This window comes from Mus musculus, chromosome 16 (genome assembly GCF_000001635.26).
Source record: "Mus musculus strain C57BL/6J chromosome 16, GRCm38.p6 C57BL/6J".
NCBI classification, from domain to species: domain Eukaryota; kingdom Metazoa; phylum Chordata; class Mammalia; order Rodentia; family Muridae; genus Mus; species Mus musculus.
Window position 1 is genome coordinate 17,788,371 of NC_000082.6, and position 25,526 is coordinate 17,813,896.

Sequence of the window (25,526 nt, forward strand, 5' to 3'; positions counted from 1 at the left end):
ACAACCCGGAATTCTGGAAACTCTGTCTCAAACAACAACAACAACAACAAAAGTAGTAAGAAGAATGCTGGCCCTCAGTGGTAGGACATTCGTCTTCATTTGCAAGCCTGTGTGTTCAATCACCCTGTATTATAATACATGGTACAATATACAAAATATGTAAACTGTTTTATACAGAAGACTGAGCCTCTGCCCGTGGTTAGTACAGATCCAGTATACTGATCTGAATATTTCTTATCCTTGTTTTGGTTGAATCTAGAGACATGAACCCATGGATATGGAGAGCCAATCATATTTGATGCCTTGTTCCAATTTTTCTTCCCTACAGCCTACTTCCTATGAGTGGGAACTATCTGCAGACAGATAGCTTAGCTAGTGAAACGTTGAATCCACCAAGGGCAGGTATTCGTTGCTGGTGTAATTCTCTGGCAACTTGGAAAGTGAGCCTTGACTTCCTTGTTCCCCATCCAGATTGTTTCCTTTAGAGGCAGAGAAACACAAAAATTACATTTAGTTTCTGGGTCTGTAGATAACATTCCCTTTTGGAAAGAGGTTAGGGGTCAACAAGTAGGGCAGTCTATTCAGATAGAGTCCCATACATTCTCAGTATGTGATGGTGCATCAGCTGTGGTGAGGCCTTGTCTACTGTATTGTCAGGCAGGTCAGAAAGATACTGGCAGTCTCAGTACATTCTGCCTGACTACCTTCCTCACTGCCTTCTTGCCTATCCCTTACCTTTCCTGGCTCTCTTGGTGTCTCCAAACAGGTATATGCCCATGCAGGCACCACACTGCAGGGGAAGATGTATATTACCTGTGGTCGCAGAGGAGAGGACTACCTGAAAGAGACACACTGCTATGACCCAGGAAGCAACACGTGGCATACTCTGGCTGACGGGCCTGTGCGACGGGCCTGGCATGGCATGGCTGCCCTCCTCGACAAGCTGTTTGTGATTGGAGGCAGCAACAATGATGCTGGCTACAGAAGGGATGTGCACCAGGTGAGCTGGGCCCAGACTGCCCACTTTAGAATCGAGCAGAAGTCCAAGAAGTTCCCTTGTACCCTCTGGTTCCATGCATGCATAGTTTAACCACTATGCATATCCTTGCACATTCCATATGATGCATACATATACCCTCCATAGAAGTTTCCCTTGTGCCTTTAGTTGTTATGTTTGTATCAAAAAGTCAACTTACCAAGCCCACATTGTAGACCCTAACGAAGCATGGAGAAGAATGAGAAGCACTCATATCCTCTACTTGTATTCTTGGTTGTCAGTCTGTCGGTGACTTACTTATAGCTGTTCGTAGTCAAAGAGCATCCCAAGCCAAATGTGGTGTCCATTCCTGTAACTCTAGCACTCACAGTCTGGGGCTAGAGGGTTGCAAGTTTGAGACCAGCCTGGGCTATGCAGTGAAATGAGATTGAACAAAATATGAGCTAGCTAGCGCTCTCTTCTCTTCTCTTCTCTTCTCTTCTCTTCTCTTCTCTTCTCTTCTCTTCTCTTCTCTTCTCTTCTCTCTCTTCTCTCTCCTCTCTCTCCTCTCTCTCCTCTCTCTCCTCTCTCTCCTCTCTCTCTCCTCTCTCCTCTCTCCTCTCTCCTCTCTCTTCTCTCTTCTCTCTGTGTATATGTGTGTGTGTGTGCATGTGCATACACAAATGCCACACTGGTATACATTGAAAAATTAATTAAACCCAGGATCTCACATATGCTAGAGAAGCTTTCTACCACAGAGTTAATCTACAAAATCTACAAATGACTTTTTTTTTTTTTTGAGGTAGAGCTTCATTAAGTTGCCCAGGCTGGCCTCGAACTCACTTCGTAGCCTACTCAGAACTCTTTTAATCTGGCAATCCTTCTTCATTCTCTTAAGCTGGAAATACAGGTTCATGCCTGTGGGCCACCTTCATAACTGCTGCATGCCCCTACTCCAGTAGCTGGACAGGGCTTTGTTTGGGTTGTTCTAAGTTTATTTCACATTACATTATGAGTGATAATTGGCCCTGAAGAGCTTGTCAGGGGTTTTTGGATTCTCTCAGGTCAAGAATTTCAGCCTAGACTTTAGACCATTGATTTGGAAGCTCTTGAGAGTGAGTGGGCCTTGGCCACCTGGATAACATTTCCTCCCATGGCAAGACCGTGACCTAGTGTATAATGTTCTCATTGTTTCTATCACTGATCTCCAGAAGCCTAAATATCTCCAACTTATTCTCGGAGTCATAAGTCCAGCAGGCTGACAGATACCCTGGTTTACTGGATAACTGTGAACAGCCTTTCTTGGCTGCCTTCCTGCTGGTAACCACTTCATCTTCAAGCAGCAAGGGCAGGTGGAGTGAGTCTTCCTTCCTATTCCTTCTGGCTGCCTTTCCATTTCTTATTTTGAGTACTTACATAATTAAAGATGTTTCTCCATTCATGATAGGACTGTCTATCTATAGTCTTACAACAAGCTACAAAGTCCATAAAATGCTTTTTATATGAGCATGAGGTCCAGAGTTTGATTCCCCTACAACACACATAAAAATCTAAGCACCATGATGGCTGCTTGTAACCACAGTACTTAGGCTTGAAGACAGTACCTGAGGTTTGCTGGCTAGCCTAACCCAAATGCTGAGCCTGGGTCTCAGTGAGAGATCTTGTATCAAAAAAAAAAAAAAAAAAAAAAAAAGTAATTCCTGCGGAACAGCATATGGCATTGACCTTTGACCTCCGCACACATACAAATGCATATAACCACCCTTGACCCAACAGCTGTCATCACTTAGCACATGGAGTACTGTAGGAACTCTCAAAATGGAGTAGCTGTACTGAGTTAACTAACTCCTGAAAAGGACAAGTTCAAACTTGGAACCATGTTGTCTAACAAAACTTACATCAATGTAAAAGCTGAAAAACTATAAGTGAAACCTTCCTAAGTCAGAACTGTTTGTTGACTGGCCACAGTTGCTCACTCCTGTGCTCAGAGCAGAGCCAAGTAAGTCTCTGCAAGTTCGAAGCCAACCTGGTCTACAGAGATTTAGGCCAGCTAATGTTATGTATCTAGATCCTGTCCCAAACCAAAACTATGGAGTGGTCCACCCAGGAAATACACTTCCAACCCTTAATCCCATCTGTAAAGTCAGTTTTGCCATGTAGCATAACATGTTCATAGGTTCCAAAGGCTAGGATTCTAGGGCAAGGAGTATTATTTTGCCTATTGTAGCAAGAACCTTGATTTGCTTGCTTAATAAAGCATATAAGATTTTGCGCATTGTTACCTAAACCTACAGCCTCAGTACTTGGGAGCAAATAGGAGACCAGGCTAGCCTTGAGTTCACAAGTAGCAAGCCACCTGCTTCTGCCTGTCAGTTTTTGTTTAGCTTTTGGTTTTTTGAGGCAGGGTTTCTCTGTGTAGCCTTGGCTGTCCTGGAACTCACTCTGTAGACCAGTCTGGCTCTGAACTCACAGAGATCTCCTGCCTCTGCCTCCCAAGTGCTGGGTGACATGTGCCACCACTGTCAGGCTTGAAGAAGAGGGTTAAGTGTCTCTTACTGAATACTACTTACTTCCTTTTCTGACATGTGAGACATGCGCACCAGCTTTGCCACACCTTCACTTGCACTGGGTTTTATGGGTTCCTTCCCTCCATGGTTACTGGTTAACAGGGGACATTTTGGTGTTACGCTTCTTGGATTATTAATAGATTGAGCATTTTTTCTCAAATCTTTGTTTACTGCTTTAGCTATTTATTTTGCTTTGGTGGTCAGCAAGTAGCTGCTCCACACACTCCTCATGAGTATGAGTAAGGGTGCTTGCTGTGAAGGAAGAAGAGATGTCAGGTGGGTCCATGGCCTCCGCTCCAGCCTTTCAAAGGGAGAGAAGCAGGAGTGGATCTAGAGATGATGAGGGGAGGCATCTGGACTCTTAGGAGCTAAAGGATGGGAAGGCTAGACCACCAAGGTGAGCATCCTCCAGTGGGCCTGCTATACACCTGACCATGGGCAGAAGTGACTTGGGGTGGGCTGGCAACCTGTCCCAGAAGCTGCCTGGATTGACCCTGGTCTTGGCTTTGCAGGTGGCTTGCTACAGTTGTACATCTCGTCAGTGGTCATCGGTCTGCCCACTCCCAGCTGGGCATGGTGAGCCTGGCATTGCTGTGCTAGACAGCAGGATATATGTGCTGGGTGGCCGCTCTCACAACCGAGGCAGCCGTACAGGCTACGTGCACATCTACGACATGGAGAAAGACTGCTGGGAAGAGGGACCCCAGCTGAACAATTCCATCTCAGGCCTGGCAGCCTGTGTGCTCACCCTGCCTCGATCCCTGCTCCATGAGCAACCCCGAGGGACCCCCAACCGTAGCCAGGCAGATGCAGACTTTGCTTCTGAGGTGATGAGTGTGTCTGACTGGGAAGAGTTTGACAACTCTAGCGAGGACTAGGGCTCTCCCCAGTGTTTGGGTGTTCAGGAAGGGTAATGGGCAGTGAAGGCCGTAGAGCCTGGGTTAGAACACCAGGCTCTAGGGGAGGGGCCCCTCCTTAAGCCATCCTGGTTCACCAGCTGCCCCTTTCACTCTGTTTCTTCAACCAGCCAGCTGCCAGCATTTGTAAACTCTGTGGCTGTGAATTACATTACAAAGAAAAGTGCTGGGGGGAAGGCTGCTATCATCAGAGGGAATGACCCATCCTCTATAAACTCTGAATGAGTGGGATCTATTTGGCCGCTTCTTCTCCCTAGTCTGGTCCCTGATGGGTTAAGTAAGGTCCTTCTTTCAAGAGATCCTGGGGAGAGCACTCCTAGCCATAGCCAAAGTTTGTGGCTCCCTTTCTGTGAACCGTGGTCAGTCTGGTGAGCAGCGCCAGCTGCCTGCAGCCAGGGCCTTGAGCACTGGGGAGCTCTCAAGGTATACTCTTAGAGTAACTATATACCTGTAACTGGACCTGGAGATGAAGAGATACCCTCATTGCTCTGTGTCTGACCCAATATTGTTGAAAAATGAAATAAAGCATTATGCAAAAGGTGTTACATCTAATGTGGCTACAGTCTGAGTTTCTTTTCTCTCTAGTTACTGCCTCAGTGGCATCTAGGGTGGTACAGGCCAGCCTTCCTGGGGGATGGACTTGGCATGGGAATTGAGTCTCTGCACTAAAACCAGGGGGTCACTACCCTACTTCCAACATATGATAAGCTCCACAAGCAGAAAGAATGTTGGTCACACAGAAACCAGGACCTGAGCTACTGAGGTGGCAAGTAGTTGCCTGTCTCTCAGTCAGAACATCTAGAATGTCTGCCCTGAGGCTCACCAGCTCCTGCTGCCTCATATCCACTCTAGCTCCTGGGCAGCCTGACTCTAGCTGTGGTGCTGACCTAGTCCCATCCTCCTTGGGGAGCTCAAAATTGTTCGCCTCACTGCATGTCTAAGGCAGAAAGCTCCGAGGATTGGGGTGCAACTCAGCACTAGAGAACTTGCTTAGAATATCCATTTATGAGAATGGAAAGAATATGGAACAGGACAGTAGTGTCCTGGTCTGTGTCAAGAAATAGATTTCAGGTACCAGGGGAGGGGTGGCAGTGTATCACTGGAAACCAAGGCACAGGCCTAATTGTGGTTACCTTTACAGGACATCTTCCCACCTCCCGATTTCCCAAAAGGTTGTCAGGCGACTGACTTGATTAATCATCTTGGGGGCTGTGTTAGTATAGCAGGTGAGCCCTCTAGTCACCTTTACTGCACCTCTCCCACCCTTTGGCCTGTGCCCAACATGAATGGACTCAGGGTCCCAGCATCCAGACCACCTTCCCTGCTTCTTGCTACCAGGTCTTCAGTTACAGAAGCCTACCACAGGCCTCCTGCCAAGAGTGGGCAGTTGGCAGAGTGAGCACCCAGTCTTCCAACTGGCGCCCTTTCAAAGAAGGCGAGAATACATAGTGGTGTACTGGAGGATGGCTAAGGAAAGGTATCCAGTCACGCTGGATAGTGAACACAGTAGGCTGGAGACTTGGAGCTGATGTCCACCAGCATGTATAGCCTCGCTATCTCAGGATCTGTGGCCCCTGGAGAGACATGACATCACACACAGATACCTCAGAGTGACAATCCCTTCCTAAATGTTAACACCTGCTTGAAGTGAGCCACTTCCTTTAAGGGTGGATGGCCACATCTTCCAGTGTTACCTGTTCCTAGTAAGAATACCATTTTTCAGGTCTCAGAGTACTTGCTTCATGTGCCAGTCTGCTGGCACTGCTGCCACCCAAGCCAAATGTGGCCCAGGTTTACGGGAGGGTTCTGCTTGACCAAAGGGTAGGGGGACCCCTAAGCGGTCATATGGGGTTTTCTGGTCTTGTACACTGGCTGTGTTTGCACTTCACTCTCAGGACAACTGTCTCTGGCCACATCATAGTCCCAAGCCTCCTGCCAGCAACCTATAAGAGTATAAAGTCTCTGATGTCCCCTAGTGTCCCAAATCTCAAACTGTGCACCTTTCTTTCCATTTCCTTTTTTAAAAAAATACTTTTGAGGGGCTGGAGAGATGGCTCAGTGGTTAAGAGCACTGACTGCCCCTCTGAAGGTCCTGAGTTCAAATCCCAGCAACCACATGGTTGCTCACAACCATCTGTAATGAGATCTGACACCCTCTTCTGGTACTTATAATAATTAAATCTTTAAGCTGGAGAGAGCAGAGGTTCTGAATTCAGATTCCCAGCAACCACATGATGGCTCACAATCATCGCTACAGCTACAATGTACTCATATACATCAAATAAAATCTAAAAAAAAAAATACTTTTGAGACAATAAACAAAGAGACCCAGGGCTTTATGTAGCCCTGGGTGTATTAGAACTTGCTTATAGGTAGGAAAAACAGGCTGGCCTCTTAACTCACAAAGCTCCTCCGTCTTTGCCAGCTGCACTCTTGTTTCCTTATGTTGCTCTTGTCAGCAACTGCCACAGCAACAGGAAAAGTGGACAGCATTCAAAGTGGCCACCCACACTTTTCTCAAGAGTCGAACCTGGAAAGTTCAGCTTGTATGTTCAGGTCCCAGGCAGGAGTTTACCCTAGCTTAGGGAGAGGGTAAATGGGGTGTGTGGGTGACACTGGGGAACTCATGTAATGAACATGAAGTCAGGTTGCTATTAGGTTGTGCCCTTCATAGCCATCAAGCATGGGAATTGGTCTATGGGAAGAGGATAGGCTGATGCCATTGGGACGTGGCCCAGCTGAGGCTTCTCCTCAGGTCAGTACTTAGAAAGCCCCAGCTGAACCACGCAACTACAGGAACCTCTGCTTCTAACAGCCTGGGGAGCCTCCTTGGGGAGGCCACTGCTGAGGGCAGGGTTGTACTCACCCTCAGCTTCCCAGAAGTGGTTGGCTTATTTACTTGTTGCTGAGAAGTATTTGCATTTGTGACCACATGGGAAGACTGTTCCTTTTACCCACTCCACCTCTCCCCTGCGCCACCAGCCTAGCCAGGCTGAGAGGGCTGAGGAGAGGCCTGAGGTCCTCCCCTCCCCGCCAGCCTGCTAACATCTATGGCCTTGGGCCTGTCCACTGCTCTGGTTCCGGCTCAGTCCTTCAGGCTCCCTGTCTACACCACCTGTCCCTCATACGCAAGGTGCCCTCTGCCGGCTGCCCAGGAAGATATTGTCTAACCTTTCCCTCAAGTCAGAAGCACACACACCTTGGTGGGACCAGGCTGCCAACAAAGGTGTGTGAACTCCTGCAGTCTGGAGCAGTCTGCCTCAGGGTCTCTCCTGCTTTGTCTTTTCTGGACCCATGCAGCTCCAACCATCTCCTGTCTGACCTAGGCTGTGGTAACCATAAGTACTGTGTTCTGCTCTGCCTGGGTGAAGCCAGTGATTCAAGGCAGGGATGAGAGAAGAGCTTTACTGGTGAGAACAGTAAAGGGTTAACAGAGGGCCCCTGCCCAAGCTGCCTCCTGGCCCAGGGGTCTTATCCTTAAGCTTGTGTAGAGACTTGGAGGAAGGATATCTTTAGCCAAGTCCAAGTCGTCCCTAGGATGGACACTGATTCTGCAGCTCCTTTGACAGGCTTGCTGATGTCATACTAAGGTCAGGCTAGAGGTTCCTGGTAAAGGAAGCTTTCTGACTCCGAAGACTTCTGGTTCTGCTTACATGACAAGGCTCACTTTGACAGCTGTTTAGGGAATGAGGTGCTCAGGAGATCAGGAGACAAAAGTGGGTATGGTAGAGACAGAGCAATCTACTTAGTGGCCCTGGTTGTCCTTATGTAGTAGGGGGGTCTCCATTCTAAGCCTTGATTTCACTCTCTGAACTTCTCCTTCTTAGGAGCCAATAGCCTTCTCAAGCTGAATACATGCCCTGGGCACCCAGTTCCTTCCTACCCCTTGAGAGGACTTCTGAGTTTCAGTTTTCATCTCCAGTGTCCCCTTCCCTGTCTTTACCTCCTCATTATATCAAAGACCATCACTGCTTCCTTCTGTTCCAGGCTTTTTCCTCAGAGAGCTCCTTTCCCTAGGTCTCCAGTTCATTCCCACAGGTCTTTGTCTACATCTTGCATGCTGCAGGAGATCAAGAGATGCTAATGGCACACCATAGAACAACTAGGGGTTCTTAGCTCCAGCCGAAGGCCAGTGTGTGAACCGGGGCCTTCTCCAGGACCCCTTTGCTCCCGGGCCTGGCGGCTCCAGGGCTTCTGACAAGGGGGAGAAAAGGCGCGGACCAGGACTCCTTCACAGGATCCCGCAGCTCCTTCTTCCCGCAGTGCTTCGCCGGCTTCCACCAAGTTCACCCCCGAGTTCGTGCATGGCCAGGTGGGGGCGGGGGCCGAGCAAAGAAGGGGCGGAGGCGCGACCGGAGGGTGGGGTCTGGCGCGCGGGGCGGGCGCTGCCGCCTGGCCGGCCGCGCTGGCCCAGGATCAGGGAGCCGATGTGGAATTTCCTGCCCGGCCCGGCGCCCCTCCTGCCGCCCCCCGCCCGGCCTCGCACTCCGCTTCCGGCCGCCCTTGCCGCGGCCGCACCCGCGCCCACCCGCGCCTGCCCCGCGCCTCATGGAGGGCGCAGGGTCCCGGGGGGCCGGGCCGGCGCGGCGCCAGGGAGCCCGAGGGCTGGGACTGCTGCTGCTGCTCTGGCTGCTGCCCGGTCTCGCGGCGCCCCAGGACTTGAACCCGCGAGGCCGCAACGTGTGCCGCACGCCCGGGTAGGAACTGGGCCTGTCCGAGGCGTGGGCGCGAAGCGGGCTGGGGGTAGCGGCGCCCCATTTCAGTCCGGGCCATCTAGGACCTCCCTAAACTGGTCACGCGAGCCCCTCGGGCCTGCCTCGCGTCTTGGGCTCGGTTCCAGGCCAAGCCTGGGCCCTTAGGCTGCATCCGAGGGCCGGCTGGACCAGAAATCACCTGAGGGGTAATGGAGTACTGTGGGGAGCCCCCAGGGGTACTATGTGGTGTCCAAAATGTCAGGGGAGAAGAGAAAGGAGCTACTCCCTAAGCCAAGCAAGGACACTCGGAGGGGACAGCATGTGCATAGGCTTTAGGAGCCAGTGGCTTGAGCCTGGAGTAGGGGTTTAGAAGGGCGAAGGAGCAACCTTGGGCGAGCTGGGCACTGGGACAGTCGAGACTTGGAAGGACAGATTTGTCTTGGTAGAGCGGGCGCGGGGTGGGAGGAAGATGGTGGTGAAAGTGAGCACGGACAAGGCTACACTCACGGTGGACCAGAAACCGGAGTGCTTGAGGACAATGATGGACGCGCGATGGGGAGGACGTGGGAACCCCTGTTGGCTCCTTGTGGGCGGCCACTGGGTGTACGGAGGTGGGTCTCTGAGAGGATCTTGCTAGGAAAGCCGGTGTGGGACAGGCCCAGCCAGAAAGCAGTGGAGCCCGGAGCTTGCGCGGAGGGTGAAGAGCGACGACGGCTGAGTAGGCGCAGAAGCCGAGGGACCTGTCTGCTCGTCGGAGCCACGACGCAGTCAAGGCATCTCTGCAGAGGCGAGGAACCCACGGTGGGGCGCCTCTGCCAGTGCTGGGGAGGCTGTTTTGGGACTCCAGGCTAGGGTCCCGGGGGGCACCCTGGGTCAAACGGCTCCCCGGGGTGCGAAACGTCAGCTAGGGTTTTGGAGGGTCAAAGTAGACGAGGGCTGCTAGCTGACCGCGCGGTTTCCGAAATCGGGTCGAGAGGACACAGACCACTCCCGGCCGCGAGCCCCGCCTCGGAGGCGGGGGGGGGGGGGGGCGCCTGACTAGCCATCTGCTTCGCATCGCCGCCGCCGCCTCGTCCCGGGCCTCCCCGGCCCCAGGAATGCAGCGGCTGAGGCAGGCGGGGCGGTGCCTAGGGAGGGCGGTCAGCCCGCACCAGGCCTTCTCCTCCTCCGACCGGCTGGCTGGGGGACGGGACTCCAGTGGTGGGTCAAGCTGTTCCGAGCTGGAGTTGGGGAACCCTTGGTCTCCAATATTTCCGCTGGCCGACCTCTCAGGAGGATGTCTGCCTCTGTAACCTACAGCTGCTTTGCCATTATACTCTGGCGGCAGACTGCCCCAGCTGTCTGGATCTGAGCAAATACTTAGATTTTCGGGGTCTGTCTCTATCTCTGTAAAATAGGGTTGCAATAGGCCTCAGCTCTTGGTGCTGGAGATGAGGGTGGATGCCCTGAGTGTGGGTGGAGAGTTTGTGGGAAGAAAGATCTCTGGACTGTGCTCACCCGAAGTCTGGGCCATCCTTTTGGTTACAATGCATGAGGTCCAGCAGAGAGAGGTGCCAGCTCAACCCGTATTCGAGGCCATGCACCTACAGCCTCCAGGCCTGTTAGTGCAAGGTCTCTGCTGCAGAGACCAGTGCCCTGTCTCACAAGTGGTTATGGAGTTGGGAGTGCCTTTTCCTTTAGGGGACACATGCCATGGTGAACACAGACCTACAGGAGAAAAGGAGATAGATCTGCAGGTATTGGGGCACAGTTCATCCTACACCCCTTCCCCCTTCTAGAGGATATCTTGGAAGCCCTGCAGGTGTGGGGTTGAGGGCATACTGAAGAGATGCCAGGGCCACAAGAGATGTGCCTACTGCTCTGAAAATGAGGCTGTTTTTCATAGAGGGGACACCTGCAGAAGATGGACTAGCTAGGAGGTAGAAGGTGGCCCCTGGAGGCTGGAGCCCAAATTTAATAGAATCTGGAAGAGAAAGCAGTTCTCTTTCTTAGTAAATGTAGTGTGAGCATGGTCTCAGCTTCCCAGCATGGAAGGACAGAGGCAGCCTGAAGAGGAGTAAAAAGGTTGGTTTTTTGACACTCCTGAGCATTCAGAGTTGTGATGTCATCCAGGGGGCAGCTGCTGTAGCAAGTCTAGTAGTGAGGGAACAAGTCACATGGCATTGCTTACCTGGTGGGGCATGGTGAAGAAACTGGCATGGTTAGGGCAGAGAACCATGTCTGGGGGCAAGAGGAGGGATGGATGGGGACCCACAAGGCACAGAAGCCTCCTTGGTTGGATCTGAGAGTGACTGGGGATAGTGACCAGGGACTAGTCACTGATCTAGTGAGTGGGCTCTAAGATTGGGAAAAACATGAACTGCTTGCCACACAGCAGTGATTGTGGCTCCCAGAGTATCAACCTATAGCAGCACACACTGATGGTTGGAGTCTGATTACCCAAGGTAGCACTCACTCAGAGAGCAAGGACCTGCCTTTGTAACTTTTTGAGTTTTTGTTTTGTTTTTGTGTTTGTTTTGTAATATCGTAAACGAGTTCACCAGGCCTTCTTGGCTTGCCATGATTGGGTGATCAGTCCTTGAAAGTCTGCAAGACTTGTTCTCAGTGAACCCAAATGGGCTTGCATCTGCTTGTAGTGTCAGCTGCTCTCAAAGGCGTCCTGTAGCTTGCTCCCGCGGCTGTAAATCGCCCTGAACAGGCAAGGATCTTAACTTCTCTGAGCAGCAGGTTCCTTAGCTAAAGAGTAGGACCTGAGGCTGCTGAGCTGACTCAGTGGATCAAGGAACTTGCCACAGCAGAACCTGAAGATCTGTGTTCAATTGCCAGAGCCCTCATGGCAGAAGGGGAGGGCTGAACTTCACATACATAGAGTGGCTTGCTCTCTCTCTCTCTCTCTCTCTCTCTCTCTCTCTCTCTCTCTCTCTCTCTCTCTCTCTCCCTCTCCCTCCCCCTCCCCCTCTCCCTCTCCCCCTCCCCCCCCCTCTCACACACACACACACACACACACACACACACACACACACACACGGGGAGAAAATAAATACGTGTTTGCTTGTTTAAAGAATGGGCGAAGAGCTAAGGTGCACAGGATTTCTGCACAGTCGGCTCCCCAACCTCTGCTGACCGACCTATCAAACACCTTTGAGTGTGGCCCTAGGATCAGACACCCAACCTCAGAACCCTTGTCCTAGGTCAGCCAGGGAGCCCAGGAACCGGTGTCCTGGAGCTCTCAGCAGGCCACCAGGCAAGAAAAGCAGCTATGAAAGAGTCCAGACCACGTGGAAGTGAGAGGAGGTGGGCGGGATGCACTTAGGTCTCTCTCAGAAGGCATCCCTGGGGCAAGGTGGGTGGGTCAGTGGCGGCGGCAAAAACAGGCGTTTCTTTCTTTCTGTGGTTTCTGGTTTTTTTGGGGGGGGGGGTTGCTGTTGTTTGTTTGTTTGTTTGTTTTGAGACAGGGTTTCTCTGCATAGCCCTGGCTGTCCTGGAACTCACTTTGTAGACTAGGCTGCCTCTGGTCGAACTCAGAAATCCACCTGCCTCTGCCTCCCTCCCGAGTGCTGGGATTAAAGGTGTGGTTTCTAGTTTTAATTGTGGAAAATATGCAAAGCCTGTTCCCTTCGTTTATAAAGTTTTATGGGCTCTGTACTCCAGGTCCCAACTTTGATCTGAGGGAGAACCAAACTCTTTGGCTGGGGAGGGAGCTTTTTGAGGCAGCTGGCTCCTATCCACACGGTATGACCATCACCCCAAACTGGTCTGGGCAGTGTAGGAACTCTCTTTTCAGCATGCCTCCCACCCCTCTCTGGGTTCTAAGTTCAGAAGCCTCAGAAAAAGCACACTCATTTTCTCTAAAATGTAAATAGATGCTACATCCCTGTAGCACTGAGGCAAAAATTTGGGCCTTATGAAAGCTTCCGTGTGTGACTCTCCCCTTTCAGCTTCATCTGCCTTAACCATGGACACTGCACACACACCCCACCCCGCTACCCACTCTCCCTCAATCCCCAGGCTTCACACCCAAGGACTTCCCAAGCTGTATCTGCCCTCTGAGATGCTGCAGTGAAAATTTCCCCTGAAGTCTAGTCCAGGTTTCCTCCCCAGCAGAGTCCTCTGAAAAACTGACATTTCGTGTATATTGTAAGGTCAAAGAAACATAAGTAAAACATTAAATACCAGTAGGTACTCCACCCTCCCTGCCCCTGGAAAGCACTGGGCCTCAGTTTACTTTCTTTATGTCCCGGGAAGGCTCCCATATGTGGTTCCCCTAGCCTACAACAAGGGTCCCAGGTGCCTGCCTCCAGAGGAACTATGCAGGGTCTACACTTGGCACCATCCCATCCCTCTCAGATGCTCTTCCACCCTGGATTTTAGACACTCCCACCATGGGTATCCAGGTGCCCCTTGGGACTGCCTGGCAGTGATGCTGTCACAGCTATGTTACATTTGGATCCCTGACACCCTTTTAGGCTGCTAGTCCTAAAAGACGTGCTAGACCTGTCTCAGAGGTCATGAGAGTCATGTGGCTCCATGCTCCGGGTTCACTGCTGCCCCTTCCTATTTCTTAACCTGTGGCTGATGGGATGGGGGAGCTGGAGTCCCTGTAGATGACAATTCTTGGAGGCTGGCTCTTTGCCAGGTATGCAGATCAGGAGGTATGCACTTCTGGAGGCAGAGACCGACCTGAGCCTTTCTCACTCACAGTTGGGCCCCTCACTTAACACTGTCTGGCAGGCTTCAGGCTTGGGTATCCACCACCTCCCTTAGGCTGGACACCCTGAAGGCTGGGGAAGGAATGGGGTCGGGGGAGGGCATCAGGCTCAGACGTCCCTCCTCTGTTTGAAGTTCCCAGGTGCTCACGTGTTGCGCTGGCTGGAGGCAGCTGGGGGATGAGTGTGGGATAGGTGAGTGGGGCATTTTGGAGTCCTGGGCAGGCGGGTCCAGTGCAGACGTGGGAAGATCATGTGCTGCAGCTCAGCTCATCTCCTTTACAGCGGTGTGCGAAGGCAATTCCACGTGCTCAGAAAACGAGGTGTGCGTGCGGCCAGGCGAATGCCGCTGCCGACATGGCTACTTTGGTGCCAACTGCGACACAAGTGAGCATGGGGCGAGTTGAGGTTGGGTGTTGGACAGTTTGGCGGGAAGAAATAGAGAAATTAGGCAGGGAGGCAGATTGGACTGGGTAGGCTTGGGAACTGGGTATGGTGGAGCTGAGAATGGGATGTAATCAGGCTAACGACTCAACCTGGTTCTTGCAGAGTGCCCGCGCCAGTTCTGGGGCCCTGACTGCAAGGAGAGGTGCAGTTGCCACCCGCACGGACAGTGCGAGGACGTGACCGGACAGTGTACGTGTCACGCGCGCCGCTGGGGTGCGCGCTGCGAGCATGCTTGCCAATGCCAGCATGGCACGTGCCACCCGCGGAGCGGCGCGTGCCGGTGCGAGCCGGGCTGGTGGGGTGCGCAATGCGCTAGCGCTTGCTATTGCAGCGCTACTTCCCGGTGCGATCCACAGACAGGCGCCTGCCTGTGCCACGTAGGCTGGTGGGGCCGCAGCTGTAACAACCAGTGCGCCTGCAACTCGTCGCCCTGCGAGCAGCAGAGTGGCCGCTGCCAGTGTCGCGAGCGCATGTTTGGCGCCCGCTGTGATCGCTATTGCCAGTGCTCTCACGGTCGCTGCCACCCGGTGGACGGCACGTGTGCCTGCGATCCTGGCTACCGGGGCAAGTATTGTCGCGAGCCATGCCCCGCTGGATTCTATGGCCCGGGCTGTCGCCGTCGGTAAGCGTTGCGGGCCTGGTGGCGGGAAGGCGGAAGGGTGAAGTGGAGCTCCATCCGGCCCAGCTTCCTGACCCTTCCGTAGGTGTGGCCAATGCAAAGGCCAGCAGCCGTGCACGGTAGTCGAAGGCCGCTGTCTGACATGCGAGCCCGGCTGGAACGGAACCAAATGTGACCAACCCTGCGCCACCGGTTTCTACGGCGAAGGTTGTGGCCACCGCTGCCCACCCTGCCGCGACGGGCATGCCTGCAACCATGTCACCGGCAAGTGTACGCACTGCAATGCGGGCTGGATCGGCGACCGGTGAGCAGCCCGTGCCTACTTAGGCCTAGGCCACCTCTCTAGGCCTGGCTCCTATGCAGTCTCTGCACGGTGGGCTCTGTAGGCCTCGTGGTCTTTGGCTTACATTTCAGCTCATGACTCCTCTCTTGATACCAAGGTGCGAGACTAAGTGCAGTAATGGCACTTACGGTGAGGACTGTGCCTTCGTGTGCTCTGATTGCGGCAGCGGCCACTGTGACTTCCAGTCCGGGCGCTGCCTTTGCAGCCCTGGTGTTCACGGACCTCAGTGAGTGGGGACCTGGAGCGGGATAGGGAATATGTACCTGACACTGGGGCCTCCATATAGACTTCAGGGACACTGCAGTAGGGAGTTCAGCAAGCACTTTAGAGCGGTATCTGATTTGGAGCCTGCCCTTCGACTGTAATCTAATCACGTGGCATCCTTAAGTGTACAGAGCCAGTCAGTAGTTTGACTGGGATCTCCGTTTTCCACTCATTCAATAATTAGCCCCTAGTAATCACGCTTCATTCCTTCAGACCCCTCCTGTAGAAATCACACACATTCACTTCTTAACTGTGATTATCAAGTAAGTGCCCGCCCGCAGATGGGGGTGGGCTTCAGTCTCTAGAGGATGGAGTCAGAGCCTTGGTTAAGGCGCCCGGGACCAGCCGGCAATGGCGGCCCGTGCAAGGAAAGGAGGCATTCTGGACTCCCAAACTTTGCAGCTGTAATGTAACTTGCCCGGCCGGGCTCCACGGCGTGGACTGCGCCCAGGCCTGCAGCTGTCACGAGGAATCATGCGACCCGGTCACCGGTGCCTGCCACCTGGGTGAGTGGGTGAAGAACGTCGGGCCAGGGAATGGAGTGGGGTGCGTGATCCTGCGCTGAGCCGCTGCTCCCCACAGAGACCAATCAGCGCAAAGGTGTGATGGGCGCGGGCGCTCTGCTCACGCTGCTCCTCGGCCTGCTGCTCTCGCTGCTCGGTTGTTGCTGCGCCTGCCGGGGCAAGGACTCGGCGCGCCGGTGAGGCCCTAAGCCAGCCCCCACCCACCGCTTGGTTTAGGTAGCCCGCTTTGTGTGACCGACTGTGCTTCTCGAACCCAGACCCCACTCCTGAGGCAGGGCCCAGCCCTTTATTTCCTCAGGGCCTCCCCCTTCTGTTCCCATCGAATTTGAATCGTCCCTCCCAGTCCCGCCCCGCCCCTTCGCTCAGGCCCCGCCCCTGCAGGGAGCTCACCCTTGGAAGGAAGAAGGCGCCTCAACGTTTTTGTGGAAGCTTCAGCCGCATCAGCATGAAGCTGCCCCGAATCCCGCTTCGCAGGCAGAAGCTGCCCAAAGTCGTAGGTAAGAATGTAGGCTCTGGGACTCAGGGAAAACACACTACAAGAGGCTTCTAGAAAATGGTGTAACGGGGTGCAGAAGTAAGGGACTTAGAGTTTTAATGTGTGTGGGAGTGGAGAGGTGCGCCTGGAAGAAGAAAGGGAGGCTGTTGCTAGGGGTGAGGCTGTAGGGAAAGGAAGGAGTCCTAGATGCGGGCAGATGTTAGGGTGTATGCAGGAGATGTAGGGACACACGAGTCATTTGCCTGGCAGGTCACCTGACCTGTAGATCTCTCTACATTTCGATGCAGATCTGGAGGGGGAACGTGTGTGTGTGTGTGTGTGTGTGTGTGTGTGTGTGTGGCACACCAGCAGTTTGGTTGGTTCCCAGTTGTTACTAGAGCCCTTCCTAGAAAAGGGCAGGATGGTCCCCATCCCACTTCAGAGTCTCTAGTAGACGTTCAATGTGATGACAGGCAAGGGGGCGGTCCCTCCCTTTAGGCAAGTTCTTTCTGAAGATTGGTGGGGTCCGTTCAGTCTCAGGAGGTAAAGGAGAAAGCTGGAAATGCTCTGGTCCATATAAGCCGCATGACTCCTAGGAGCACAAGTGTCAGGGCTGAACCTTGGTGCAAAGGCTGCTGGGAGAGCCTGAGCCCAGCAGCAGTCCTCCCCTGAACATTTGAATTCAGAAGTGCTCCAGAGTTCCCCAAGTCCCACCAGGCAGAGGCCAGAGTTGGCTGGAGAACATGGTGGCCTTCCCAGGCCACATGTGCTAGAGTCTATGTCTTTCCTTAACACGTAGTCTACTCTTTCTGCTCCCTAGCTGACCGCATTTGGCTTGCACTTTTTCCTTATTTTAAAAATATCTTTACAACCTCATTTACACGTTTTGAGTGTGTGGGTATTTTGCCTTCATGTATGTGTGCACCACTTGTGTGCCTGGTGTCTGTGGAGGTCAGAAGAAGGCGTGAGATCCTCTGGAATTAGAGTTACAGATAGTTGTGAGCTACCATGAGGGTTCTGTGAATCAAATCCAGAACTTCTGGAAGAACAGCCAGTGCCCTTAGCCATTTCTCCAGCCTGATTTTGTTTGTTTGTTTGTTTTGAGCCAGGACCTCATACTGTAAGTCAGGCTGTCATGAACTCAGCTAAGTAGCCTAGGCTAGCCTCAAGCTCACAGTGAGGCTCCTTCCTTAGGCTTTCAAGTGCTTGGATACAGCAATGAACTTCTGTCTCCAGCTTCCTTCATGGTTCCCTTTCTTGCGTTTGCCTGCTACTCATTCTTCTGCTCTGATCTAATGTGACTCTGCTGAATGTCATGTCCCCCCTGCAGTTTTTTTGTGGGGGCGTGTCATGACCACTTTGTTCATGGTTAGCTAATTAAGGGTACAGACTGGGAAAAGGAGGGGGTCCCTGGCACCCTGCCTCACTTTCTTCCCCCACCCCCAGTGGCCCATCATGACCTAGACAACACACTCAACTGCAGTTTTCTGGACCCACCCTCAGGGCTGGAGCAGCCCTCTCCATCATGGTCCTCCAGGGCCTCCTTCTCATCATTCGACACCACAGATGAAGGCCCTGTGTACTGTGTGCCCCACGAGGGTGAGTGTGGCCCTGCATGGACGGCCCTCTAGCACAATGAAATGCCCTTGCTATCTATGTTGGAGGTCCATGGGGATAAGGGCACCAAAAAGCTGAGAACTAGGATTTGTTGGCCACAGTCCTGCAGCTACAAAGCTGAGGTTCTGTACAGAGACAGCTGGTCCTCTGGCAGAGGAGACCCGGTCACTAGTGGGGGATGGCTCCTCCAGCGCTATTGAATGCTGTGATTAGCTTGTCATTCCCTTGTTAGAAGCGACTGCCGACAGCCGAGACCTGGAAGCGACTGCCGCTCTCACTGAGGTGGCCGCTGTGTCCTTAGAGCCCACGGGCACCTCGACGCCCGGGGAGGAGGCAGCGGTCCTCCCTGCATCCTCAGACAGCGAGCGCTCCGCATCAAGCGTGGAGGGGCCGAGCGGGGCGCTGTACGCGCGTGTGGCCCGGCGCGAGGCCCGGCCGGCCCGGACCCGAAATGAGGCTGGGGGCTTGTCACTGTCCCCATCGCCCGAGCGCAGGAAGCCGCCACCACCAGACCCTGCCACCAAGCCTAAGGTGTCCTGGATCCACGGCAAGCACAGCGCCGCTGCCGCTGCACCGTCGCCTCCGCCTGCAGGCCGCAAGGCTGCGCCGAGCCCTAGCGGGAGGAAACGGACCCCCAGCAACTCGTCGGTGCAGCCCCCCGGACTGACCGAGGAGGCCCCCGGCCCGGCTTCACCCACGCCACCCCGCGCCCGAGCGCGCGGCCGCGGCCTGGGGCTCTCGGAGCCAACGGACGCGGGAGGTCCCCCGCGCAGCGCGCCCGAGGCCGCCTCTATGCTGGCAGCTGAGCTGCGCGACAAGACTCGCAGCTTAGGCCGCGCCGAGAAGCCGCCGCCGCCGCAGAAGGCCAAGCGCTCCGTGCTCCCCGCCGCGACGGTCCGCACAGCCTCGGCGTCCGAGGCCTCGGGGTCAGAGAAGGCGGCGGCCAGCGCACCTGCGCCCGAGACCCCTCGGAAGAAAACCCCCATCCAGAAACCGCCTCGGAAGAAGAGCAGGGAGGCAGCGGGGGAGCCGAGTAGGGCGGGCACGGCCCCCGGAGCTTCCTAAGCTCGCAGCCCCAGGAGGCTTTCTCACCACCATTTCCCCGCGCGGCCGCAGCGAAGGCATTTCATTGGCCCCCAAAGCCCAGCGCCCGCCCAAGCCTGCGTCTGGTTGGCCTAGGCTCAAGCAGCCGCGGCCTGGTTGGATCTGCTCTCGGGCCTCGCAGACACTTAGCTGGCTACCCGCTCCCACTAGCAAAGTTGTGGAGCTTTTCTAGTAATCTCTGTCTCGTTGGCCATGGCTTGGAGAGCCTACAGACTTCTTACTGGCCAAGAAGAGTGTTCTTGGCAGGGCTACCTTGTCACTGGCCGATGCCAGCAGCGCTTCTGCCTCTTGGCTGCCTCTCATTTGCCAAGGCCTGGTGCCTATGGCTGAAGGGTCTTTTTCTCTGAAGACAAAAAGAGGTTGCGTCCATAAACTGGGCTCCAGAGTATCTGGTTGGCCCGAACCTGGGGAGAAGAGCTGGTCTCTTCTTCGCAGGGGGCTCAGCCCATGTTGGCTTGTCCCCTTCCCACGCACGCCAGCCCTGGTCTCTCAGCCATCAAGCTGGTTTTGATGGCCTCCTATCACCCCACGAGGGAACCCCAGGGCCTACTCTGGTGGCTTTAGATGTATTTATAGGCCCTGGGCAGGGCTTCTCTCATCCCATCTGGGACCTTCTGGATGGGCTCCTCATAGCAGGCCAAAGCTTTCTTTAATAAAATGCTTCTCCCCACTTCCAGTGCTCTAATTACTTCCTGCAGGAGGTTGTGGAGCAAAGATGACCTCTTATGGAACCTATATGCAACATCCTCTGGGCTCCTCCAGCTGAATGGAACCTTGAAGTTCCCGGTGTGGGTTTCCAGGAACGAAGTAAAAAGTGTGCCTAACCCACCAGTCCTGAACTATCACTTGGAAGAAGCGGGGATCTGAGCTGGGGGGGATCCAGAGGTCAGAACTGTTTCTGGTGAGACAGAGGTGAGGGCAAGGGACACCGGACAATGGACCCAGACTCCAGCCAGGCCTCACAAAGCAGCCTGTTACTGCACAGAGCCTGCTTGCTCCCTTAGGTACCATGTCCTGAATGAAACCCTTCCTATCTCATCTCCACATGCTGCAGGAGGGGAACAGAGGGAAGACAGCCTGCCTGGCCTTCTCTGGAGCCATTTGTGTCTGTCCCACCCCATCCTAGCACCTTCACCCCTCCTGGAATGCTCCTAACTGACCCTTCTGAACCTGAACCTTAGGGTTCCTACTGACCTTAGTTTCTGAAAGCCATCTGTTTTGGTTCCTTCTAGCCCCCTGCCTCTAGCAGACTCTCTTCCTGTCTCTAGTCTCTTTTGGTTGTTGAGACAGGGCTTCATAGTGCAGCCTGGTATGATCTTGAACTTCTGCCCTGGTTTTCCAAGTGTGAAGCCATGAGGATGCTGGACATCCAATATATATATATATATATATATATATATATATATATTTTTTTTTTTTAAAATGCTGTTAGCTTCAGAGCCAGCTCTCCAGCTCTTTCTCCTATCTGCTTATGCCCAGCTTAAAATTTCACTCTGTCAACACCCTCCTAGCTTCAAGTATCTCCAGTGTTGGCAGTCCAGTTATTCTCTGGACAAGTACTACTTCGAGGACAGCTTTGGTCCCATACAGGGATTCAGCCACCAGAGTGGTGATGGCGTCCAGAGCAGCTGATGGACACAGTGCCTCAAGCTGGCCTGGCTGGGCAACATGTGGTTGGCAGCCCTGTTGTCTCTGTGCCAGATGCTTTCCCTTGGCCAGCAAGGCACCATCCTGCTGTGGTCTTGTGGTTTGATTGGCCTCTGATCCATTGAGGCACCAAGTCATACTAGCTGCTGGGGCGGAAGTCAGGCTCAGTGTCAGGCAGAAAGCGACAGAGGCCAAGGCAGGACAATCAGTGTAGAGTGGAACATTGTTAGGCCCCACTCTTGCCCACTCTGTGCCCCTACCAAGCCATCCTTCCACAATGGCCACTCACTCAATTCCTTACACTAGTCCTCCATCTCCCTAGTCTAGATTGGTATGATCTGGGCAGTTCAGGAATATCTCAGTGCTGGCCTGGGGCCTCTCCTCCCACTGTCCAGGAAGCTTGACCTGCAGGAACCTCTCTGTGGGCCCCTCCTGGACAGAGACCAGTGTTGTCCATCATCAACCAGCCCTGCCGCCTGTCCCCCAGGAGAGTTCCCCTTAAATGTCTTTCACCACCCAGTATTCCCCACCCCCTCTGGGCTTGCACTAGTGCCAGCTCCCAGGGCAGGCGCCACAAAAGAGAACCACGACTGCTGGAACCTCTGTTGCCATGGGGACGGGGACCACAGAGCTCACATCTGGTAGTGATTGAGGAGGAAAAATTATGAGTCGTGGAAAACGCAAATATTTTTTTGTAACACAGAGCACAAAGGAATGTGGGGACTGGAGAGGGGCCTGGGCTCCGTCTGGTTTCCAGCAGGATGTAGCACACATCACTCAGAGAGGCCAGGCTGTGCCAGACAGCTTATACATGTGCACACACCAGCAGTTGCTGTCTTGTGGCACACATACCTTTGCCACTAGATGCACAGAAATACAACACAATGCAAAACACACACGTGTGACAAATCAGTGTGGCCCAGAAACACAGAACAAACACACAGCAGCATGTACCCTACATATAACTGCATCCAAATTAAAAGGGTCAAATACTCATGGCTCCATAATTCCCTGGGACACACAGAGGCACCTAGACACACAGTCTGCTAGACAGAAATGGACCTTCATGTCTAACACAGATGTACTACGGCACTGCACATGCAGACCAAGGGACATATACCCTGCCACACACATGTGGAGACAGTCACTGCAATGCAAAGAGGACTTTCAGCCCTCAGAACACATAAACGAAGGGCAAGGGATACACAGCAAATCTAACAGACTTGGGAACATAATACACCCTACAACACATGCACTTCAGGCATGGTGAAAGAATCATATATCATATTATATCATATGAATCACATGTGCTGCCTAGCACATGGAAACCAAATCCCTTGAAGCATGCATACACACAATTCATGGTGCAATGAAAAAAGAGGCAAGTTCTGATCCCACACACAGCCATTACACATAGAAACAGGAGACAAACATGTCCTCTGTAACGCATACCATTGTACTAGACAAAATGCCAGCACACACCCAGCACTTCACCACGCTCAGGAGACTGTGTCTAAACTTGCAACATCCATACCACTGTCACCCGACAAAAACATTGAGAGACACCCCTCTGCCACCATTACAGCTCTGTTAGTGAAACACACTCACAGCAGACAAAGTCACAGTGACATGACCTGTAACAGGGACACCTTCTACCAAAGCCGACTTGATAGGAAGACACTGACTACCACACGCCTGATATGCAAACACACGGAAAAGGCTCAGAAAAGCATATTCAGTCCATAATTAACACACATGTGCAGCACGGCCACACAGTACCCAACTGAGCCTGGAGGTGTACACACCCCTGAAACACAGCCAGATGTGTTGGAAGTTATCTGAGTTCTGTGATCCAGAAGAGCAGGGAGTGTAGCATGCACAGTGTCCCAGCTTCACCCAAAACCAACAAAGCAAGCAATAGTGACAAAACAAGGGGGACAGAGGGAAAAGAAAGTTGATCAGGATAAGGTGACGGGTCTTCTTCTTCTTCTTCTTCTTCTTCTTCTTCTTCTTCTTCTTCTTCTTCTTCTTCTTCTTCTTTTTGTTTGTTTTTGTTTTTTGTTTTTCAAGACAGAGTTTCTCTGTAGCCCTGGCTGTCCTGGAGCTCACTCTGTAGACCAGGCTGGCCTCGAACTCAGAAATCCGCCTGCCTCTGCCTCCCAAGTGCTGGGATTAAAGGCGTGCGCCACCACTGCCCGGCCAGGTCTTCTTATCTTTGCAAAGACTTGGGCTGAATCTTTGCAAAGATTTGATGAAGACTTGTTGCTTCTTAGTCATCAAAGCTCCAGAAACCCCTGGAGTGTGGTTACTGGGGGTGGGTGGGTACCGAAGGATCAGTGAACACAGTGGTCCAGAGCTGCTTACTGCACACAGCAACATGGGACCCCAGTGGCTCCCCCCCCCCAAGATGGTGTTTCACATAGTCCAGGATAGCCTTGAACTAGCTTTGTAGCTGAAGATAACTTGTGCCTCTGATACCCTACCCCCCAAGCTGCTAAGATTCACGCCATTCACCATACCTGGTTTATTAGGGATTGAACTCAGGACTTTGTTCAAGCCAGGCAAGCACTCTACCAACTAAGCCATGTTCCTAAGGAACATATCCCTAAGCTGTGTTCAGTGGCTTTATAATTCTCATTTTATTTTTATTTTTTTAATTTTTTGTTTTTCGAGACAGGGCTTTCCCTGTATAGCCCTGGCTGGCCTGAATTTTTAAAGACAGGGTCTTACTATATAGCCCTGACTGTCCTGGAACTCTGTGTAGTCTAGGCTTGTCTTGAACTCACAGAGCTTCACCTGCCTCTGCCTCCTGGGATTAAAAGTGCGTACAACATCCAGTTTATAGTAGCTTTTTATTATTGCTTTTCTGTACACTTCAAAACACAAGTGTTTAAAGCATCCATTCTAGAGGCACGACATTTGGCATTCCAATCTCACTGCTGTCCCTTGTGTGGCAGGACACCATTGCTATTTTAGGGCTAGAGATAGGACCTTTTTGAAAAGATTGAAGTCCATTCATTGTTAGCAAGGTAGAAGTATTCTGATGTTGCCATCTAGTGGTGAACCGCAGAAACATCTGGAGCAGAAAAGAGTGTGCAATAGTCCTAGCAGAAAAATAACCCAGCAGTTTGTATTGCTAGGAGAGGACACTGAGGTGGGGGTCCCAGGTTCAGGTTTTTCACCAAAGTTGTCTACAGCCAGCTAGAGGAGAAGCTCGAAGAACGCTGTAACATGATGCCGATGGTCTGGTGGGATACGAGAGTGGAAAGAACAGGAAGACACAGGGAAGTGAGGCAAGAGAGGTGAGCTGGGGTGAGGATTGCACTGCCCACTTTGAGGGCACCTCCCAGACTCCCAGACCTTCTGCTAGGCCTATCTATGATTTTAAACTTAAAGATAATTATAGTGTTATGTGATGTGTGTGCACATCTCAGTTCAGGCACAAGATGCCATCGTGTGCTATGGCAGTCAGAGGCAGCTTTGCAGAGGCAGCACTTTCCTTTCAGTGTGGAGAGAACTGGTCAGGCTTATGAAGTAATTGTATCTGCCTGGTGAGCCAGAGTGGCTTGTTACTGCTAGAGCACGTCCCAGGCCACCCATCCATCAAGGTTTTCTTACTCTGTAGCCCTGACTGTCCTGGAACTAGCTATGTAGACCAGGCTTTGCCTCAAATTTAAAGATCCACCTGTATATGCACAACTCCTGGTTCTTCAAGGTTTCCACTTCTGGAAAGTTGAGAGAAATTTCTACTGAGAGCCTGGGGCTCCTGACAGTGACCTGGAAACCAGTGACCCTATGAGGACCTTTCTGGAACTCTTCCCAGCATCAGAATTGGGCTTGGGATAATTTCTTGGCTTCGTCAAGTGAGTTTCCAAATTTCTACTCCTGTGAACTGGGACCAGGAGGAAGTAAAACATGAGGAACTCTAAGAAGTAGATCATCTTTGCCCACTGTCTTTGCCCTCTGCTTGTTTATACAGCTTTAGGAGTTGAGGAAATAGGCCAGTTGGTAAAGCACTTACTGTATCAACAAGAAGGCCCGCGCTTCATGCTCAGTGCACACACACAAGGATGCTTGTAATAGGCATACTTGAGATTCCAGCACTGACGAGGTGGGGGACAGGCAGAGTCCTGGGATTTACCACTCAGCATAGCTTCATCACTGAGCCCTAGATCCTAGAGAAAGATGCTGACAAATGGTTCTTGAAGAAAGATCCCTTCGCTTCCTAATTCAGCTAGCCCTAGGAGTCCTTCTGTCTCTGCTTCCCCAGCCCTGGAATTAAAAGCATGTTACCAATCCTGGCTTCCTATGTAGGTGCTTGGGATCTGAACATAGGCATGTGTCACTAATCTTAACTTCTAGTCTTTTTTTTTTTTTTTTTTTTTTGCTGCGTGTGTTTGGCATATGTGTATGCGTGAGTGTGTGCACCCATGTGTTCATTTGCAGAGGCCAGAAGAGGACATCAAGTGTCTTGTTCCATCACTCTCTGACTTTTTCCTTCAAGACAGGAGCTAGGATGGCAGCCAACAAGGCTCAGAGATCCTCCTGTCCCTCCTTGATTCAGCATTGGGAGGGTATGTGTGCTCTGGGGACTAGAACTCAGGTTTTTATGTTGTCACCTCTGTG

General features: G+C 52.6%; 2 protein-coding genes across 10 annotated transcripts in view, besides 1 other annotated feature; both read left to right on the forward strand.

Moving 5' to 3' along the window:
* The window catches only part of Klhl22 (kelch-like 22), a 33,762-nt gene extending 28,750 nt beyond the window's left edge, over positions 1–5,012 (forward strand). For all 7 annotated transcript variants that reach the window (NR_166418.1, NR_166419.1, NM_145479.4 and 4 more), the window contains 2 exons: positions 767–1,000; positions 4,056–5,012. Coding sequence is in view for 5 of the 7 variants with exons in the window: in NM_145479.4 (NP_663454.3) it covers positions 767–1,000; positions 4,056–4,421 (600 nt within the window). In the remaining 2 variants the exon portion in view is untranslated. The remainder of the gene's footprint in view (positions 1–766; positions 1,001–4,055) is intronic.
* Positions 5,013–8,911: 3,899 nt separating this feature from the next.
* Positions 8,912–19,924, forward strand: Scarf2 (scavenger receptor class F, member 2). Of its 3 annotated transcripts, none has more exons than NM_153790.3 (11): positions 8,912–9,157; positions 13,997–14,055; positions 14,146–14,247; positions 14,410–14,929; positions 15,012–15,230; positions 15,367–15,495; positions 15,936–16,039; positions 16,116–16,233; positions 16,439–16,554; positions 17,979–18,131; positions 18,382–19,923. In NM_153790.3, the coding sequence occupies exons 1-11, from the start codon at positions 9,009–9,011 to the stop codon at positions 19,212–19,214; spliced, it is 2,502 nt and encodes an 833-aa protein (NP_722485.1). In that variant the 5' UTR covers positions 8,912–9,008; the 3' UTR covers positions 19,215–19,923. The 3 variants fall into 3 exon arrangements, 2 of the variants coding, with proteins under 2 accessions (NP_722485.1, XP_006522105.1); XR_384554.1 differs by having other exon boundaries at positions 8,931–9,157; positions 16,401–16,554; positions 18,382–18,496; XM_006522042.1 differs by having other exon boundaries at positions 8,931–9,157; positions 16,424–16,554; positions 18,382–19,924.
* Positions 20,841–22,783: an enhancer, noted in NCBI's record as "VISTA enhancer mm1629". NCBI's record gives its function as "enhancer in: limb[3/5] | branchial arch[4/5]" and the evidence as "EXISTENCE:transgenic organism evidence [ECO:0001131][PMID:17130149]".

What these genes read in the sequence shown, in the direction of transcription:
- Scarf2 (XM_006522042.1), top strand. Translation starts at nt 9,009, where the DNA reads ATGGAGGGCGCAGGGTCCCGGGGGGCCGGGCCGGCGCGGCGCCAGGGA. An exon ending in AACGTGTGCCGCACGCCCGG is followed by an intron (nt 9,158 to 13,996) that starts GTAGGAACTGGG and finishes CTCTGTTTGAAG; the next exon opens with TTCCCAGGTGCTCACGTGTT. An exon ending in GAAGCTGCCCAAAGTCGTAG is followed by an intron (nt 16,555 to 17,978) that starts GTAAGAATGTAG and finishes CCCCACCCCCAG; the next exon opens with TGGCCCATCATGACCTAGAC.